Genomic DNA, 19,780 nt, shown 5'->3' on the forward strand with positions numbered 1-19,780 from the left:
AGTAGGTTTTCTCAGTCAGTTTAGTAATCCTAGCTGTCAAAGAGGTCTGTTATCTTCAGAAACATGTCAGCGAATATTCTTTAATGTATAATAATCTTAAATGGAGTACTTCTTTGCTTGAGCTGTGTTTGGGGGAGTGAACGGGGTGACATGTAATATGAAGAGATGAGCAGATGAAAAATAGTATGAGTAGAGCACTTCACTGGGGTGAAAACTTGTATGCTTGCACAAACACCACAGAGGCCCTAAAGCAGGGCTGTAACTTCATGTGTGAAATAGGTAAACAAGCACTGTTTTCACAGACTCTTAGTGTATATATTGAATATATTTCTAAGAGTTTTGAAGTGCTGTACTTCCAGTAGCATAACAATTATTAGACCTAAACACTGACAAACTAAGGACTGAACTGTTACAAAAGCGTATCAACAGGTTTTCAGTTGGCACATAATAAAGTATTTATGATCTGGTAGCAAGTTTATTTTCAAAGGAATATTCATATCCACAAAAAAATCCATAGGAAACCAGCATAGTATCTAAATAGTTGATTCATCCCCTGTGTATAAATAAAATGTTGAATAGACACTCTCTTCATCTAAAGTACAGGACTGAACAACAAGGACCTGTTTTGATTTCTAGCTCTGATAGAGACTTCTTGCATGGTTCTGGGAAATCATTTAGCATCTCTTTTTCTGCAAGCCAGACCCTGTAATGCTTGTCTGCCTTGCAGAGATAAAGTGGAGACTGAGAAAAGGGGTGGCTGCAAAGCAAGTTAAGAATCTCCTATCAAAAGTCAGAACAAATGGTTTAGTTTTAATGAAAGTAATCTGGAGTCATTGCACATAGGTCTAAAAACTGCTGCTTGATAAGTCACCTTATGAAGTTTTGATAAAGTCATATTTCACTAGACAGTGCCGTGGCATGTTACTACCTTGATTTGCTCATGTCTGCATTTTTTCTCCCTTAGATAAGTAGTTGCATGTGAAAATGTTCAGTTTCTCAAATGAAGGGCGGAAACATCTATATGTAAAAAAAATTCTCTTGACTTCCCAGATTCCACAAAATTGATATGGAAGTCTTTAGAGAATTGACTTTACTCACTCTAAGCAATTGCTGAGAAACTGTTAATTTGATGATTTTACTGTCCACTTGGATAGTTCTTCACCTAGGCCTAGGGAGTCTGTTTAAGAAAATGACAAGTTTTGAGTGACATCTATTCATTGGTACCAAAAGTGACATTTGCATTGGAGGCTACAGTAACTATTGCTTACAAAGGAAGAGAATATGAAATTCACAGGACAAAGGCAAACCAATGAGGGATTCAGCTCAGTGGGAACAGTAACATCTACAAAGGTCAGTGGGATGAGATTTAAGTACAGAGGAAGGAGAACAAGGTCTTTTAATGGTCTTTGATCCCCTGTTCTTCCTCTCTGTGGACATTAATAGAGGAACTAGGTCCATGACCAGCTTTATTATATAATTGCAATTGATCAGAGGTTGAATTTAGACCCTCTGTGGAGCATATGTGAATTGTAATGAATTCTTTCACTTTCTGTGTGTATGTCTTTCTTAATTAAAAATAGTCTCCACATTGCTGATAGTAATGAATGCTCTTAAGTCGTAGAACTTTTTCCCCAGGATAGCTTGTGAGGCATTGAACAGCAAGTAAAACATGCAGACACATCAAATTATTAACTCTCATTTTGCTGCACTAGAACTGGAGGTAATTTCTTTTCTTTTTCTGTTTAGCACTTTCAGACCATGTTAAAGACTAAGTTGAATGTCCTAACTCTTCGTAAAGAGCCTCTCCCGACAGTGATCTTCCATGAACCAGAAGCCATTGAGCTGTGCACCACAACTCCCCTCATGAAGACCCGGACTCACACTGGATGCAAGGTACTCAGAAGTGTACACTGAGGGAGTGGCACCACTGTGCAGGTGTCCCGTGTGATTGTGAGAACTGTAAAGAGCTCAAAGTAACCAACACTGTGCTGAAAATTCCATCAGCTGCTACTAATACTATGAAGTTTCTGAATCAAAAAAGTCATTGAGCATTTCTGACCAGAAATTTTCGGTTTCAGGAGGAAAGGGTTTTGGGTTACATGTCATGATGCAAATTGTGGAGGATTTCTAATGATGTGATGAACTGCTGGTTGTAAACACTGACATTTTTTCTGTAAGGGCTAGTGCTGCAGCTTAAAACTCAAGGTTAGTTTGGTTGGGTTTATTTCTTTGTTTGGGGTTTTTAAGATTAAAAAAAGGAAAAAGGGGGGCAGGAGACTTACTTGATTTGGTTAAGCAACAAGATCAATCTGTCCTGTTACATCAAAGCCGAGCTTCTTCAAAGGCTATTCCTCTTTTCAAAAGTTTAATCATTTAAGAGCCTTGAGTGTGTTCTTCTGTGGTAAGAAGCCATATAAAAATAGGAAACAAATCTGCTCTGTTTGCATCTTTTCTTGGAGTCATTTTCCTTGATCACAGAGCTCGCCTGGCCTTGCAGAGCCATGGGCAGACTGAGCTGGGTACCAGTCTGGCCTGTGCTGCCAGCTGGGGCTTGGCAACCAATTCCCCTTCACCCAGCCTGGCTGCCAGCTGCAGGGAGTGTCCACCTGCCCTCCAGGGTCTCGGTGAGAATGGAGAGAACTGGAATTCAGACTCACTTGCTCTGGAAAGTGTTAACTCCGCTAGAACTGTTGCTGGATGCTATGTGTGCTGGATAAGATCCAAAGTGCAATTAAATGTTCCCTGCCACAGTGTGTACACAAACATGTGCACACACACTCCTCCTTGCTGGGGGATCAGATGTGAGTGAAGTGGGGTTGGAAGAAATTGCTTTCCCCTGCTTCTCTTGGCATACTGTACTTGGGTACCCCCAGGGCTGGCACTTCCTCAGCAAAGTTTCTGCTTGGAAAGTGTCATTTCCCAAGTGTTTGACTCTTTGCCTGTCACAATAGCCAGGAGCAGGACTCTGCTGTGGGTGTGGGAGCAGAGCTGCCCTGTGCTGATGCAGAGGAATGCAGGGGAAGCTGCATGGTATGGCAGCTCATAGCATCTGCTCTTCCATGGTGGTGCTTTTGTCCTTTATGTTGACATCTAATGAATTTTTAGGGACTATTAGTATAATCAAAATGGTTCACAAAGTATCTGGCTTTCACCCTCAGTGAGAGAGGTCAGGTATAATAATGCTTTCTGAAATCAGTTTATCTTTGTGAATGTATATAGAATTTAAATGAAGCTTTTTATTCCACTTACAGTCCTTCCGTTGGAAAAGAATTGCAGAGAGATGTTGAACCCCTCAGTGAAGAGAATCTCATTCTATATTTAGATCTCTTTTATTTATTCATTTATTTTTCCTGCAGTATAGCATAGTAGTGCTGACTAGGGAACATCTACCACAACACTCCTGTTTTCCTTCTTGCATTGTTTCTTCTTGTCCCCTTCCCCTATAGCTAGTTTGCCTCCTGTCAGTGCTGGAGTTTTATGATTGTGGTTTTGGAGTAGTGGCCAGGCTCTCTTCAGGTGATCCAGCTGTTGTGATTTTCAGTACCTGCCATGTGTATGTTGTTCCTGTGGCTAAGAAATCCTCTCCTGTTAATAACTGAACGGTTTCAATTTTACCCAGTGTCTGTAGTCACAACCCCTTTCTTTTCTCCCTCTTTTTTCTTGATTAAATGCGTTCTCCCTGCCAGCTGTTAACAGGTAATTAACTTCCCTGTCCTCTTTCCCCTCCAATTATTAGTTTTTTGCTGACTCATACAACAGTAGCGTTGCCATAAAAAAGCTAGAATTTTATAATTTGATTTTTTGCACTGGCAGGTCTGATCAATTCCTGTTATACTGGATGTAAGGCAGGAGATGCTGTGGTGTTGCTGGTACCACCAGGCCTGTCTGGGTCTGACTCTTGGGCTTTTCAGGCAAGAGCAACCAGTTTCTACTTGCTTTCATGAGTCACACTTTTTTGATCCTTAATAATTTTATTCCTCTTGACTGAAATCCCTCCAATTTTTCTATGTAATCCCATTAATGAGATAGCATCATTTGTCTGACAGAGGCTCCAGACATCTAATTGTATTGCACAGTTTTAGCATAAGCCTCAGCTGGCACCATCTTGTTGTGGGAACTTGACACATGCAATTGCTTTGCTGTTTAGAGTCTGGGCATTGGTTTTCTGATGTGATTGCTCTTTTACTTGTCCTTTCATCACAAGACAGGCTTTTCTTTTTGCTTTCATTTGCAGTTAGCTGCTGAATGTTGAAGAAAAAAACCTTTTTTGCTGAGATCTAATCCCATTTACTAATTCAGTGGGGTGGTTTTAAGAATAGCAGGGAAATGTCTAGTTTGAAGTAATCTAGGGATGCCCTCACCAATCTGGAAAGTTAAGCACTCTGAATTTGTTCAGTTGTTTAACTTTCTTGTCCAGTTGCACATCTGATGCAGCTTTGTTGCCATTGTGGTTTCTCAAATACATTTTTTTACTTGTAACAGAAGGCTTAATACTCAATTCTTCTGTAACTGCATGTCTGCACCTGCTGCTTGGCTCTGATGTGCTTGTTGTCCTTCCCATCCTTCTAGACTTGTGGACATGGTTCCCCCAAGCAGGAGAAATGGATAGTGTTAGCACTGATTTGCAGCACAGAGCTTTAGGTGCACACATTTGGGAGTTTGTGGTGCTGGTTGCTCAGTCAGGTGGGTTGACTTGGAGGCTGTAGCTCCCAAAGGGCACCTTCTTTCCCTCCTGTGCCCACCATCCCTGTTTGCAAGTGGGGAGTGACAGCCCTGGGATCAGAGTGGTGCAGCCCCACGCAGCAGACAGCCCAAACCAGAGCAGGATTTCTGGGTACAATGAAGTACTCAGCCTCTGTGCTTTTTCCTGGGGTATCATTTGCTTTATTTGAGCTGTGGTGTGCAGTCACTGCAGGCAGGTCTCTGGCCCGGGGAGCTGCAGCTTCTCATCCTCCTTCAGCTGAGGATGCCAGGGCAGAGCGCTGGGATGCTGTGCCCAGAGAGCTGCCATTTCTCTGGACACACAGGTGGGGACATCCTGTGTGCATCCTGCCTGTTCCCTGCGATGGGTGAGGCATTTCTGAATGCTGGATCACCAAGGGCTGAGGTTGGCAGCTGCTCCAAAGAATGAGAACACCTAACTGGCTTATTGTATACCTGTAAATGACAAATCTCAGCTTAAGGTAAACCACTCTTTCTTGGAGAAAGACAAAAAAGAGTGAGAATAAATCTTTTGTTAGTAACTGGACCACACTTCCAGTCCCAGTTCTGATTTTATTTTAGTAGAGCATGTTTTCCATTTGGGTATGAGTGTGATTTAGATGCGTGTATAGAAAGAAACATCCATTCTCTTCAGATCCTAAGGATTTCAATTAGACTGTGGCAGTCCTGCTTGTAGGTATTTCATGTCAAATGGGCACTCCTGTGTTTCAGCTGGAAACCTGCTTGTTGCTTATCCCAGCACTAAGTACCACCAGATGGAAATGCAAAATCTGGAGTATCTCCAGAAAATAAGTTACTTTCTACTCAGGAATGCCTGCTTTCTCCGTGCCTTTCAACAGATTTTGTTTAAGTTCTGCATGGTTTGTTCTTCCTTAATGTCCTAATCGGCTTATATTGATTCTAATGTTTCTTGATTTCTGTCCCTTTGAGCCATGGTGGTGGCACGAAGAGAGCTGCCTAAATGACTTTCTCTCTCCTGCTGTAGCTTTTCCAGGCACTGGTGCAGTAATGCAAAAGGACAGAGGTTAAAAATGCTCTCTGCAATTTTTAAAGTGGTGTAGTAGGTTTTTTTTTTTCCTTTTTATTGAAAGACTCTTCAAAGTGAAGTCAGTGCTGAATAATCAGCACTGGGTCAGGCAGTCTTATTCTTCCAGTTCCCACCAGTGGAAAAACTTTTCTCAGCAGCCTCAGAGGATGAGAGGAGCATAAACAGTGCAAATAGTTGTATTCTTAAGAGTGTGCTTTAATGAAATAGGAAAATATATTTTAGTGATATGGTACTTACAGGAATGATATTCATTGCTTGCCTTTCTTATTGGATTGATTTTGTGAGCTTATTAATTCAGGCTTTGTGGAAGGTATGATGTGGAAACCTCTGTGATGGTGTATCTTAATTTAAGATTGATGAAAGCCTTGTTTAACAATTTGTGGGGTAATAGTGTTTTAAAAACAAGTCTTGCACATACTGATAGAGATTTAAAAGTAGACAAGAAGAAACATAAATAAATGGAGTTTGGTCTTTCAGAATAGCTTAATAGATTCACTCCCAAAGCAAAAAGGGAAGTGTTTCTTGTGCTAAGCTGGCTGCAGGCTGGTGATGAGTGGGGCCAAGGCCACCACTGGGATTCTGTGGAACCAGTGTAGTGTCAGCAGTGGGACACCAAGCTTGACTGGTGTAACTCTGATGCTGCTACGTTTGTCAACCTGTGAACAGGGTTGGGGGTGTTTTCTGGGACAGCTGGGCAGTGCCTGAGATGCCCTGACCTGTGCCTGCCCTGCAGCAGCAGCTCTGGCCCCTTCAGCAAAGCCACAGCCTGTTGCCCTTGTTCCTCCTTTTCTCCTGGCTTTGCTGGCTGCTGCCAACAGTTTCCATCTTCCCTTTGTCTCTCTGTCTTTCTCCCATTTTTCTTCTTTTTCTTTTAAAAGTAGCTTTCATCATTAGAGACAATTCCATCACCTATGTGCCCTACTAATGAATCTCCATGCACATGAAATTGTCTCGTGTGCTTTGAGCAGCAGGATGTACAGCAGTGCAGCAGAGACTGGAAGTTTGGCCTGCAAGGGCTAGGCAGACAAATGGGGACACAATTCAGCATCATAAAGTCAGCCTAGGACATAGGGGAAAGCTCATAATAAGCTTATAGGATGAATAGAGAGTAAGAAATATTGTGATTTAATTATGCTCTTTAGAATTACAATGTTTCTCATTGGGATACACATTAAAAAAACCCTGAAACATTGTCTTAAAATTGCCCTCCTTGGTCTGATTATAATTCCTTGTGTAAGGCAGTCATTTAGGAATAATGTCTTCTCAGATATTACTGCCTATTTTTGGTTTTCTGCCTTGTTAATTTTGATTGCAAAGGCCTTGCAGCAGGACTGTCTCTTACCACGTACTTGCAAAATACCCCATTTCTACTCTACCCTACATGCCTCTGTAGCTAATTTAGCAATGCTGTGTTGTTGCTTTTATTGGTCTTTGCATTTTTAAAACTTACAATGTTGTTACTTTTTTCCCTGTAGACCAGACTTTCCCAAGCTGTTTTCTCCAGCATTTCTGGCCTGTGCAAGCTCTTCTACTGGTGTCCCATCCTAATCAGCTCATCCTGCAGTGGCCAAATCTATTACCACTTGAGCATTCAGGGGTGCAGCATCTGCTGGGTCTGGAGGCCCTTCAGCATCCAGAAAATGTTTAAATTGATGAGCCATCCTCCCAGTTTCTAACAGCCCATACAGCATGGTTTCGGTGGTGGCAATTTCAGCCTCATTCCTCTTCCCCTTCATTGGTCCCCAATGCCTAAGTTTTAGCTCTGGGTCACTGAAGCATGGGCAAATGGCTTCCCTCTGCTGCCCTGTAATTGTGTCACTGTTATGGGTTGGTTTTGTGTCTTCATACTGAATCAGATAAAATGCAGCAAGAACACTGTCCCTCGTGTCAGTACCCAGAGACCAAGGGACCCTTTACTGGTTTTATGTCCTGTTGACTCAAATTGGCTGAAAATGCATCCATAGTCTCTCTGGGATGGTAAAATCCAGATGACATAAATGGGTAGTTAAAAACCTTGTGTTTTACTTAAATTTCCACAAATAATTTAAAAAGCCTACTCCTGTTGAACATTTATTGCTCTTTTGGCTACTGAAACCATAGCAAACTGGAAGCTCCACATTTTCTTAAAACCACCTCACTTTATACTCATAAAACTTAATAAAAGTGCTCTCTTTTCTTCTATACAATGGTTAAGGATGATTGTTTTGAGTGGAGCTGTAAACATAAGTCCCACTGGCTGCCTGATCTTCATTACCATTTTGTAGGCCTGTAACATTAAGATGACCATTAACTTTAATAAAGAAACAAGTTAAACAAGTGAGGAAAGCTAATTGTACCATCACTCCCCAACCTGCAGTTTTCCATCATCTTTCATCTGAGTCAGAAGCACAGAGGGTTTTTTTTTCTTCTTGCTTTATTAAAAGCCTTCTACTTTTATCCTTAAGCATTACTTATTTTGTATTGTGAACTGCGAGATTGTTTTTCTGCTCCTTTCTCCCCTCATAAAATGAACCAAAAGATCACACATGACTTCATGCATAGGTCAAAACTTAGTAGCTTCATTATATTTAGATATAGATATAGTGCTGGTTGGTGAGAGATTCAGAGTCTCTGTTGTGTTTTCTAAAGGTGAAGTGCATCAAATAAACTCATAACCCAACAAGTATGCTATATAAAGATGAAGTATATTCTTTACCTTTTTTTTTTTTTTTTTTTTTGGTTTAGTGTTATAGAAATAAAAGAAAAAAAAGAGCAAAAGATGAATCCTGAAGTTGTGGAAGAGTAAACTGCTTGCAGAAACTTTGAAACATGACTTTATTGGCTGAATCTTGTTCTAACATTGAAAATGGAGAGTTGCATGTGCTCATTTCTGTTTCAAAACATGTCTGTATGGCAAGGTCCTGCCTGGTACCTACGGAGCTGCTGAGTTTTGCTGTGGGCTCTGCTGTGAGCAAGGTGGGATGAGCTGTGCAGGATGGCAGCAGCCCTCAGGCAGCAATCACTGCAGGCTGTTTGACACTGGCTGCTCTCAGCTTAGGAAAGAGTCTCTCTTGCATATGATTTTTTAAATTACATGCATGGAAAACCCATTTATGTCAGCGAGAATTTATACTTTGAATGAGTGCAGAGGATCTAATAGAAACATGAAGAGTAGATGCAAGTGCAGAAGGTTGTTAAAGCATCATAATGCTTCATTTCCTGATGTCCAGGAGTCTTAGGTGGAGAATATAAATTGGGTAAAATTGAATTAATCTTTAACTGAGCTTGCTTTAAATAGTATCTTGTGCACTGTTCAGTTTTGCTGTGTTGGATGTATTTTGGGATAACTTTATTTGCTTACTGCTAAAGTGGCATTGTAAGAATAATGTATACTGAGAGTGGTGGAAGTTATGTCTTATGTCCTGTCAGATATATTGGTGGTATTTGTTTTTTCCTTAGTGTTTGCACTGGTGACATTTTTCAAGCCATGGTTCAGGTAAAGGGCATCTTTTTATTGAGGAAGTTCTTACATCCCAGATAAAAATGGTCATATTTTGCAGTCAGCTTAATATTTCTGCTTTAATTACCTTCATAGAAGAAAGTATGTGTCTGTTTTCTGTGTATGGTAGAGCAATCTTGCTCTGAATATATGTATATTAATTAAAGGAAATCAGTTTTGCCTATTTCAGTTTCCTTTTAGATTTTCACTGAGAAAGTTTTTCTCAAATAGTTTTAAAGAGCTCCATGAAAAGAATAAGATCATCACCTTGGGAGGAGAGCATTGGTGGCAGGGAGGATTTCTGGGAGCTGCCCTGCATGTTTGTGGCCAGCAAAGGGCTGGAAATACCCTGGGTTCAGGGCCTTCTTCCTGTGGTTCCCCTTGGGTTTGCTTCCAGAGGGAGGGAGCTCAAGGCTGGGCATGTTGTCAGGAAGATCAGGTGTGAGTTAAGTTTCATAGAGATGTGTGAAAATATTGTGAAAATAGCTGTGTGTGTGTGTGCACACTCCCAGGAGGACTAGAGGAGACTGGGGTTCCTGCTTGTTGGGTTGCATGGGAAGGCTTCCAATTGCTCAGGACCCTGCAGACAGACCAGGCAGCTGGGAAGAGAGGTCCCCCTGCCCCAGTGCTGCCAATTTGTGTTGAGGACATGTTAGTTCCTCAGAGCAAGGCTCAGGGTCCCAGGCTTTGTCTGTGGACAGACCTGTTCCCAGCACTGCTTTGTATTGCATGAGTAAATAAAAGCAGAAAGGTTGCACTGGGTAAGCCAGACTTTGCTCAGATATATGTGTGCCTGAGCCCATTTTCTTTGTCAGTGGAAAATAACCCCTAAACAATAAAATCCCCTTGAAAATGCAAGGGTATACAAAGACACAGCATCCATTGGCTTGTGCTTTGCTCCTCCCCTTGGTGCATGTATTTTGTCATTTGCACAACAGTTGTGTACATTTAATTTCTTCTTACTCAGCAGTTCTGCCCTTGTAGTGGATGCCTTGGGTCCCAGTAAAGAAAGTGGGTGACAATGCATGATATGGAGCCTGGGAAAATATTTTTAACTTAAACAGAAATCCCTTTGGTTGAAATCTAGCACTTCCTTTTGCTTCAGAGCTTTGACATTATTAGTTGCCTTTGATTCAACAAAAGCTTGAATGGGAAGTCAGAGACCCTTGATTTTGTTAGCAAATGGTATTTATCAGCAGAAGTCATCTAAATCAAACCTCTTGGTGTAAAACAGGGCACTAAACAGTTTATATTTCTTTCAGTTATGGAAGAGATAGTGATTGGCATTCAGAGAGCACTGTGTGAAATGCCAACATACAGGAATTAAAAATGCTCTCTGACTTGGTTAAGAACAAGCCCTGTCCGTTCCTGAATTCCCACCCTTGCTTGTGAAAGCAAAGGGAAGCTTGGGAGGTGCTGAGGGGCCAGACACTGTGTGCAGGTGATGCTCACTCACATCCTCACTGAGGGTGATTTGTACATCTGTAGCATTTCTGAACCAGGAAGGTCCCCAAGCCCCTTCTAAAGCAGCTTTGTTGTCCCCTGCTGTTCAGCTGCGTTCTCTGCCAGCAGCCCTGTGTGCAGAGGTCAGATCAGCTCACCAGAGCTCAGGGAAAGCTGTGTGGCCACTGTACTGTGGATAAAATACACCAGGGGACAACTGAAAAAGATGATGAGAATTAAAATGCATACTTCTATTAAGTACTAATGCATTGAATGAAGGTACTAAAAAGCAATATATGCTAATGGAATTCCTTTGATGCACAAAGCTCCACAGAATACTTCTGTATCTTGAAACACAAATGTGAGTTCTTTTGTCAGTTTTAGAAATACCACTTTGCAGGGTACTTGGAACTGTTGTTAAATTATAGCTGTCTTTGTAGGAGATAACGTACCAAAATAGTTTCCTCTGAAAGAATATTTAAATTTTAAAACCAATTTAATCTCTCTACAGCAGGAAATATTTAAGTTTTTAAATTCTAAACTTACAGAATACCTTAGGAGATAATCTTCAATTAGACATATATACAATGTTACACAGCTTATGCCAGTAATTTCCAGCTTGTGCAAACTGGCACAAAGCCAGGACACCAGTGTGAAGCACAGTGGCAATTGCAAGGTCCTAGATAGCTACAGATGTGTCAGGGTATTTATTTTTTATGCTGCAGAAAATATTGTGCTCATTGCAATTGTTCAGGCAAAGCCTTCTGGTCATAAGAGCTAATTGCTTCCATAGTAATTAAAGTTCAAGTTTCTAAGACCTAATAGCTTTAGACATATAAAAATTAAAATGAGATTGAAATTTATTATGTTGGCTGGGCTGAGCAGATGCTGCAGTCACTGTCAATTGTTTTGTTCTAGTGTGTCCTTGAGAAATGTTTCCATCTCTGTGTGGCTGTTGCAGTGTAAGGATGGAGCTGTGGTTGTGTTGCTGGAGAGCCCAGGAAGCTGCTGCTTCTCCGTGGCCCTCAGGGCATTAGGGACCCTGCTGTGGGCTGCCCCTCAGGGGAGGAGGAAGCACCCTTCCTTCATAGCCATGAAGTTATTCTTCAACAGAATCAAAAAAACTTCTGGTTCTGCGGTTGTTGCTCCCTGGTATTGTTGCAATGGGCCTCTCCCCACTCACCAGCATGAAATGTGCTGGGAGAGGTGTTGGCAGATCTTTTCAGATGTGCTTTTTCACAACAAAGGCGTGTGTGCTTTTTCTGTGAAGGTATTCTGTGTGGCGCTTCCCCTGAAGCCATGGATATTGTTACTTTGATTTCCATTAGAATACTGCAAAATTTGCATTTGGCACTGGGTACCACTGCTCAGGCTACTTTGAGCCAACATGAGCCTTCTTGGGAATTTGTAATCTCTGGTTACAGCTGTACTATGCCCAAGCTCAGCAGTACTTATTTTGGGGCCAGTCCTGTGTGCTGAAAGCTTCCCACTGGAGCAAATGACGCTGGCAAGCAAGCAGCTGAAATTGGATTACAGATCCGTTCTCCTGCAGATGGGGTACCAGCGGCCGTGTCTGTCGTGCACGGGCTGCTGGAATGTAGATTAGTGTTGCAATCCAAAATGCTTTATGTCATAAGAGAAAGGAGGGTCCTTTGTGCCACCTCTGTTTCTGTTAGTTCCAGAAGTAATCCTGTTCTCCTTGTACTTCTGCAATATATTCTGCAATGCAGTGTGATGTATAAATATGTTAGCTCAGAAGAGAAATACATTTTTCCATTCCAGGATCTGGATGTCAGTGTCTGAGACTAATAACTTATTTTATTTATTTCATTAATAAAAGAATGCATAGTTAATTAAAAGTTCATAACAATCACCATCACAATGCTTGTGGGCAAGTTTAAGGCCTGATACATGCTATCTATTGCTGATCAATTACCTTTATTGTAAACTACTGTGAATATTTGACTCGAGGCTGGTGGTAATTCAGTGAGCTTTCTTCTCTGGGACTCTAGGTTCTATAGGCATAACAGGTGCAACAGAAGTATGAGGGTGTTTATTTTTTTTCTCTAAGAAGGGAGACAGATCAAGTTTAAAATTTACTGTCTGGTTTGGAAAATGAGTGAGTACTTCTAAGTTAAGAACTTCCCTTGTGTTACTAACCCAGGAATCTCTGATATTCACCTACAGTCATTTCACAGCAAGATCCTATTAAATGATACATATTGCCACAGAAGCAAAATACTGAATTTCACAGCAATGTAAATTTGGAATGAAGTTTATTATGTTTTATCAGTGAATGAAAAACTAATGTTGAATTGGTAGTACCCTGTTAACTTTGATGAAACAGAATACCCACTGAGGTTGTGGTCCATCCCTTTCGGAAGCTGATGTTTTTTTGCCTGGTAGATATCAGAGTTGCTTTCTGAGTGCTAGAGCATAGCACAATGAGGAAAAAGTTACTGAATTAATCATCTAGGGCATGATGACATGATATTTTGATTAAAGTGCTCTCAAGGTTTAAATGGCATGGCAGTGACCTGCACTTTATAATCCCAAACTTGAGATGTAGATAACCTTATATTTAATAGATGTCCATACACAAACATTTAAAGTAGAAGGAAACTAACTTAAATGAGCAAATTTTAGAAGATAAACAAGTTTAAAGAGTCTTTATAAGTGTACTTTCTAAAGTTCACTGAAGATTCATTGAACTGTTTGCTGAGAAAGATTTGTCAATGAGTGGTTATTTGATGGAATTTTTTTCATCCTTGGGGACTTGTTTTATTTCAGTGCTTGTTCTGGGCCCCCCATGCCCCAGTTTATTTTTCAAAAGGGTGGAAAACAAGCTTCAAGTCAGAAAGAGATTTAAATTAATATCTCCAAGATTAGAGAAAGATCTTCCTAAAGACTGGTACAGTTGAGTAGTAAACTGGGAGAGGTGATAAGGAAAATAGAAAACAAAATAATATACGTGTGTTATGATTATTTTGAGACTATGATTGAAGAGGATTCTGAGTGTTCTCTGGAGCAGGATGAACAGAAAACCAAACTGGTTTTAGTTCTTTATGAAAGCTGGTTTTTTTGACTGAATTATCTGTAGGCTGGGAGTAATTCCCCTGTGCTGATGTCTGACTCATTCTTACAAATAGTGCAATAATACACTTCAGCTTTGTCAGCTGTTTGTAACCACAGTGGCCAGAATCCCCATGGGAATTATCATTAATGGGATGCAGTTTTTGGGTTGGCTTTGCTATGGTATAAATTGGCATACTTCCTTTGACTGAACTGCCATGCTAAGTTATATCATTTAAGAATCCAGTGTTCTAGTTTGACATGTGGCTTGGAGTTCCTATTGATTGAAAGCAGTCTGTTAATAAAATCAAAGTAATTGAATACAGCCTATGGGAACCAGTGCTGTTTGTCATTTGTTATTAGGCAGAAATGTTAAAAATATGAAGTAATTATTGAAATGATTTTTATGAAACAGTGTAATAGTAATTTAAAGAAAGGTGTGTTTTCATCCCAGAGCTTTGCCTTGAGTTACATTTGCAGGCCTTCATACAAGGCCAAATAAATTGTCACTCTGCATTCCCAAATGGGAGAAATTATATATTATATACTAAAGATATATATTGTATGTGTAATTTAAATTTGGAACTGTTTACAGCACTTCCTTATAGTGAGGATAAACTGAATTACTTTAATTAGCAGTGACACTGATGGACTGCTGTAAGGTTTTTGTTCTGCATGACTTTCCTTATCTATATGTAGGGTTTTATTCACTGTTATCAGTTTTATGCAGACAGCATGTGTCTTCAGGTCCCCAAAGCAAGGGACTGGCTTGGCTGCTGCTGCAGCAGTGCCCTGGAGGGGTCTGACACGGGGTGCTGGCTGGAGCAGGAGGCACATCTCTGGAGGCAGCCCCATGCTGTGGTGCCTGTGCACATCTGTGCATCCCAGCTCCAGCCCTGCCACCAGTGGTCTCCAGGATGCTGAGTGGCACCCCAGCAGCCCCTGAGCATTATTTGGCAGGGTGATGCCTCTCATGGAGCTTTGTTGAATGGCTGCAGCCCCCAAGGAACTCGCTGGCCTGCCCAAACCCAACTCCCCAGGCATGGCTGCTGCTGCCTCATGCTGCTGTGGTGCTCCACTGAATGCTCCTGGGCATGCTTATCTAAGGTGAAAATGTGGTCTTTTAAAAAATTTTGTTTGTGGGTCACTAAATAAAAGATGGACAGGAAGACATATGGTGGGTTTTCTGTGTCCTGGTCCTGCTCAGCAGCTGCAGTTCTGTCCACTTTCCAGGTTCTGTGTGTGGTACAGTCATAAGCAAGTGAGCCTGGGTTAAATAGGTAAATAAATAAATAAATTTAATTGTTCAGGCCACAGATTTGGGATATCCGTGTACTTCCCTGGGATGCTGACTACACCTGTTGGTCCCAGGGCTGCTCCAGGCCCAGCATGGCTGTCACCTCCCAGAGCATTCCCTGGGCTCTGGTTCAGGGCTGTGGTGAGGGTATCTGCTGTTCCTTGGTGGCTGCTGGCCATTTTCAGCAGAGTAGGGTTGATTTTTGTGTGTCCTCTACCTTCAGGTGACTCCATTCTTTGGGGCCAGGTGGCCCCTGCTGCCATCTGGGTACAGAGGAGAGTGAGGACATGTCTGGCTTTGTCCTGGGCTCTTCCTGGCCACTGCTCTCTGACTCAGGGCTCTGACCCTGGCAGTGCCAGGAGCCAGGGCCACTATGGGAGGAGTGCCAGGGTTCCTGTGTGTGCTCTCAGGTGTCTCACTGCCCCTGAAATGGGCAACCCACTGTGCCTGTGGGCTGTGGCGTGAACACCTGCAGCTTGTTGAGCCTTTGTCATGGTGATAACCTAAGCCAACAGGAATAAGCCTTCCTTCATCCAAAGAGAAACAGAAGAAAGCAAAAGCTCTCTGGTGTGGCTTTGGGTGGAGGGTTGGCCATCCCAGCCATAACATTCCATAGATCCCCCTTCCTGGCCTTTTAAAGGATACTTGCATGTGATAATAGGCCTGAAATTAGACATTGGTGGCCTGTGGCCCTTTGAAGTATTCTCAACAAGGGTTTATGCAGTGGGAATTAAATTCCTATCATTTTGTACAAAAGAATTGCAATTTGAGTCCTTCACTGTGGCACTAGAGGACTCTCATAGAGTCTAATGTGCAACCAGAGATGTTCAGGTAATTTATCCCCTGGGCTTGGTAGTGTGAGCTTTGTGAACTGTCACGAGGCACTCTTGCTGTCTCTTTGGATTTGTTGGCTTGCCCTCATTTTGCAGTGAGTCCTCGTGTGCTGCCTGTGGCTCAGCTGCCTGATGGGGCATGGTGAAGAGCAGGGAGGGAGGAGCAGGCTTGGGATGATCAAGAGCCCTGCTTGATGGTTGCCCTGCCAGGCAAATGGCCAAATGAGGGGCCATCTTTCAATTAAATACTATATTACTGCAACATATTTCATAGGTTAGTTTTGTTCAGGTAGCTTTTCAGTAAGGTAGTGAATTTTATTTTGAAGTGAGACAGAGACAATGATTACAGAGATCTTTGCATAATTTCCCCCCCTCTTTGAATTAGATTGCATGTTTATTCTCTGCTGGCTATTACTTTCCTGTCAGTATAAGTACACGAGGTTATAGAAGTTCATGATGTTTCTCACATTGTAGCAGCTTTCTGCATACCAACCCCTTTGCCCTTTCGACTACATGAAAAACTATAAATGTGTCAAGCAGGAAGATTTAAATAAGTGCTGTTAAGGTCCCAGACACTCATTCCAGAGCTTCGATTTCTTAAGAGCTGTCTGAGCTTTCCTTTACGTGCAGCCACACGGTCATGCCGACTAAAATCCTGCTAATTTTTTTGGAGACATTTTTGTATGATGTGTCTTGAGGAAAGAGTCTGAGCATCTGTGAAACAGATGAAGTGAAAATTCCTCTGGCATCTATCAGCAAACATAAGCAGGTGGAGCATTTCCAAGTTTCTGCAGCTGAGGGAGGGGCTCCAGAAAAAACAGTTGTTTGCAACACAGAGGGGAAATGAAATTAAAAATAATTACTTATGTGTCTTCATTTGATGCTGCCTTGTCAGATAAGGCCAGTTCAGGAACAGCGGATTTCTGCTTCATTTCAGGAGCCATGGTAAATTGATTGTCAGGTTTTTCTAGGAAATGAACAGAGCACTGCAGACTCTAAGATGCAAATTGCTGAATCTAGAATTGGGCACTGCAAATAGGGCTCATTTCTCAGCTTGAAAGGTGTTAAAATGTTTACACTTAGTGCCTGAGCAAGGTTAATCAAGGTAATTTTTAGAATACATTGCTGTATCAATCTCCTAATGGAGAATTCCTGAAAATCAAATGGTTTGTATGTTTTAAGGCAAACCCCAGGAATTTAGAAATAAAAAATATGCCGCTGGTGCCCACTAAAGGAAATGTGTGTGGTAAGAAGCTGTTTTTGTTGCCCAGGATGAAAGGCCAGCTGGCATCAATTAGCACTTTATGCACATGCACTTTTATAGAAATAATTTTTACTGAGCAGATTTCAAAGCCTTTCAGTGCCACTTAGTTAATCCTCCTAACAATCCTGGCCAGAGCTGCCCCATTATACACATGGGCAGACTGGAAATTGGGGAGGTTTAAGTGACTAATCCATAGCTGCACAGTGAATCAGTTCTGTCCCATCTTATCTGTCTTTGCAAGGCAGCACTACCTTTTCTCAGAAGGGAAACCAAAAAACAACATACAAGTTACAGCAATGTTTACATGGTGTGTTTTAGAATATCCTTTGTAAGGCACTGCCTTTAAACAGTGTATAGGATAGAAATACAATTTGTTTATTACATGAAGGACAACTACAAAGGATTAAGTCATTTGTACAATAATTGACTTCTCTGCTTCAAGTTCATTGTTTATTGTTTATGTTTTTGTAAAACTGCATAGACAAAGAATGACATTTCCCAGTACATGAGAGAAAGCCTTGCTGTCTTTTCGAGAAAGAAAGACTGGATTTACAAAAAAGCTTTCTTCTTCTAAGAGCATGACTGTGCAAAAATGCAGGCGTGCCAAATTTGACCCAGGGTGTGAAATGAGCAAATGTCCTTCACTACTTTCTCTGAAGTTTGCATCCACTGAAAACAAGCTGCTGCCTGTTTTCCACTGTAGTCTTTAAAGGCTAAGAAAGTGCAATTAAAACATGCAAATATGTGGTTAACCCAATAGTTCTTGGTGGCATGATTGGAGCCTTGGATGAGAGCTTGGTATCTTTCTTTATGATTATTGTGTGTGGGTTGTTGGTCGCTGTCACATGTGGGGTGGGGAGGAAGTGTGAGACTCCAGGCTGGAGTTGAGAGGAAGGTGTTACAAATGTCATCCCTAAAGCACTGGGTCTTTTTCTATGAGATTGCAGGGTGATGAGGTGTTTTAATTATTTTTTTTTTTGCCCTACCACAGGAAGGTTATTAAAAAGGAAGCAGGGAATAAATAGAAAAAAAAGCTGCCTAGTTCCCTAGTATCTCATGCTGCTGTGGAAATCAGACAGTAAATAGACAAATTATCCTGTAGTCATGCCTGACTGTAGCCTGAAGATATGAAGTGTTTCTTTATTTCCAGCTGACAGAAGGTATAAATGAGGATCATCATTGTGAATTAGGAGATGCCCCGTGGTTTAGCCCTGCATTTGGTTAAGCTGGTGTGTTGCTTCACATCTCAGGGCTATCTTTTCAATTAATTCTTCCAGAGCTGATGAGCTGAATAACGTGAAATGTATTAGGGGGCATGTGCCAGGTGATGGTGAAAGTGCTGCCTGATTATACAGATATTAAAAGATATTTTTAATGGAGTGCTGTATATTCACAAGCAAATTCCCTATTCATTTTAGAGCAGTATAACTGCACAGCAACTGCATTAAACATGCAGGATTGCTCTGATATCCCCCCACTGCAATATAAAGCACAGTTGTAAGTTCCTCCAAAATGAGAGGAGTGTTGCATATAAAGCCAACTACATTTTGTGAAATATAGGAAACATATTGTTCATATTCTACCAAGTGAAATCTGTTTTGGATTTCTTTTGCTGAGGGTCCAGATCATATAAATGATTGTGGCCTTTGCTGTATAGCAAAAAGCAAGCCATGGTCTTTTCATGTCTGGAACAGTTCGACATAATCAAAATGTATATAAGATATTTAAGATGCTTGTTCAGCATATAAAAAAAGCTATGGCTCAGGCTGCTATTCCCAACTGTAAAATTCAGAGATCTTAGTAGAAAATGAAACCTCCCAAACCAGCATGCATTCCTCACAGTTAATATATATTAACTTTATCCAGTGTTTCATTCTCTCCCTTCTAAACATAAAAGAATGGTAAGATAGCATTGGCCACTGTTGTTCTGATCTTCTTATAAAGTGTGAATAATGCCTATATCCTTCACTTTCCCGTGGCTCCAGTTACCTTGCACACCCATCAGTAGCTTGGGCAGGAGATGGGTGTGAGGGTGGTTGAAGGTTTCAGTGTTAAAAGTGTGTCCCTACAAATCTTCTGTGCCAACCACCCCTTAAGGTTTAGATTTCAGATTTTGGATTGAGGACACAGACCCTGGCCATCTCTGAATTATTTTGTAGAGACTGTACAAAAAAACTAGGAGGGTGATTGTGCTTGGCTCTACTGGATAGATAGCAGAACACGCTGGCAGTGATATCATGAGTAAATCCTCATGGTTTCCTTGTGGTGAGCAATGAAGTGAATTCATTTTACCAACGCTTTGGTGAATCAGAATGGATTTACCTGGTAACATGTAGGAATGACAAAAGTGGGTGCTGTCCATCCCTCCCACCTCTTTTTGATTTTTTTTGTAAGACAGAAAACATTATGTGCCTACATTTTAGCACAAAGTTTAATCAGGTTTCACATTTCTTCTGGGGGTCAGATATAAATGTGAAAGGTTGTATGCACACAAGAACAAGTCCAGTTTACTAGGTGATATTTTTAGCATCCTTCAAGACAACTGAAATGGGATCCTGTCTCAAAGCAAATCAAGAGTGTTTTTGCAGGGATGTGAGCAATGTGGAATGCCAGTAACATTGGC

At 41.3% G+C, this 19,780-nt stretch overlaps 1 protein-coding gene across 6 annotated transcripts in view; it reads left to right on the plus strand.

Moving 5' to 3' along the window:
* PID1 (phosphotyrosine interaction domain containing 1) overlaps positions 1-19,780 on the plus strand; it is an 83,772-nt gene that overhangs the window by 31,470 nt on the left and 32,522 nt on the right. For all 6 annotated transcript variants that reach the window (XM_039722397.1, XM_039722401.1, XM_039722398.1 and 3 more), the window contains one exon: positions 1,747-1,893. In XM_039722397.1, coding sequence (XP_039578331.1) covers positions 1,747-1,893 — 147 coding nt within the window. The remainder of the gene's footprint in view (positions 1-1,746; positions 1,894-19,780) is intronic.

This window comes from Passer montanus, unplaced genomic scaffold, assembly GCF_014805655.1.
Source record: "Passer montanus isolate IOZ18808 unplaced genomic scaffold, ASM1480565v1 scaffold48, whole genome shotgun sequence".
NCBI lineage: Eukaryota > Metazoa > Chordata > Aves > Passeriformes > Passeridae > Passer > Passer montanus.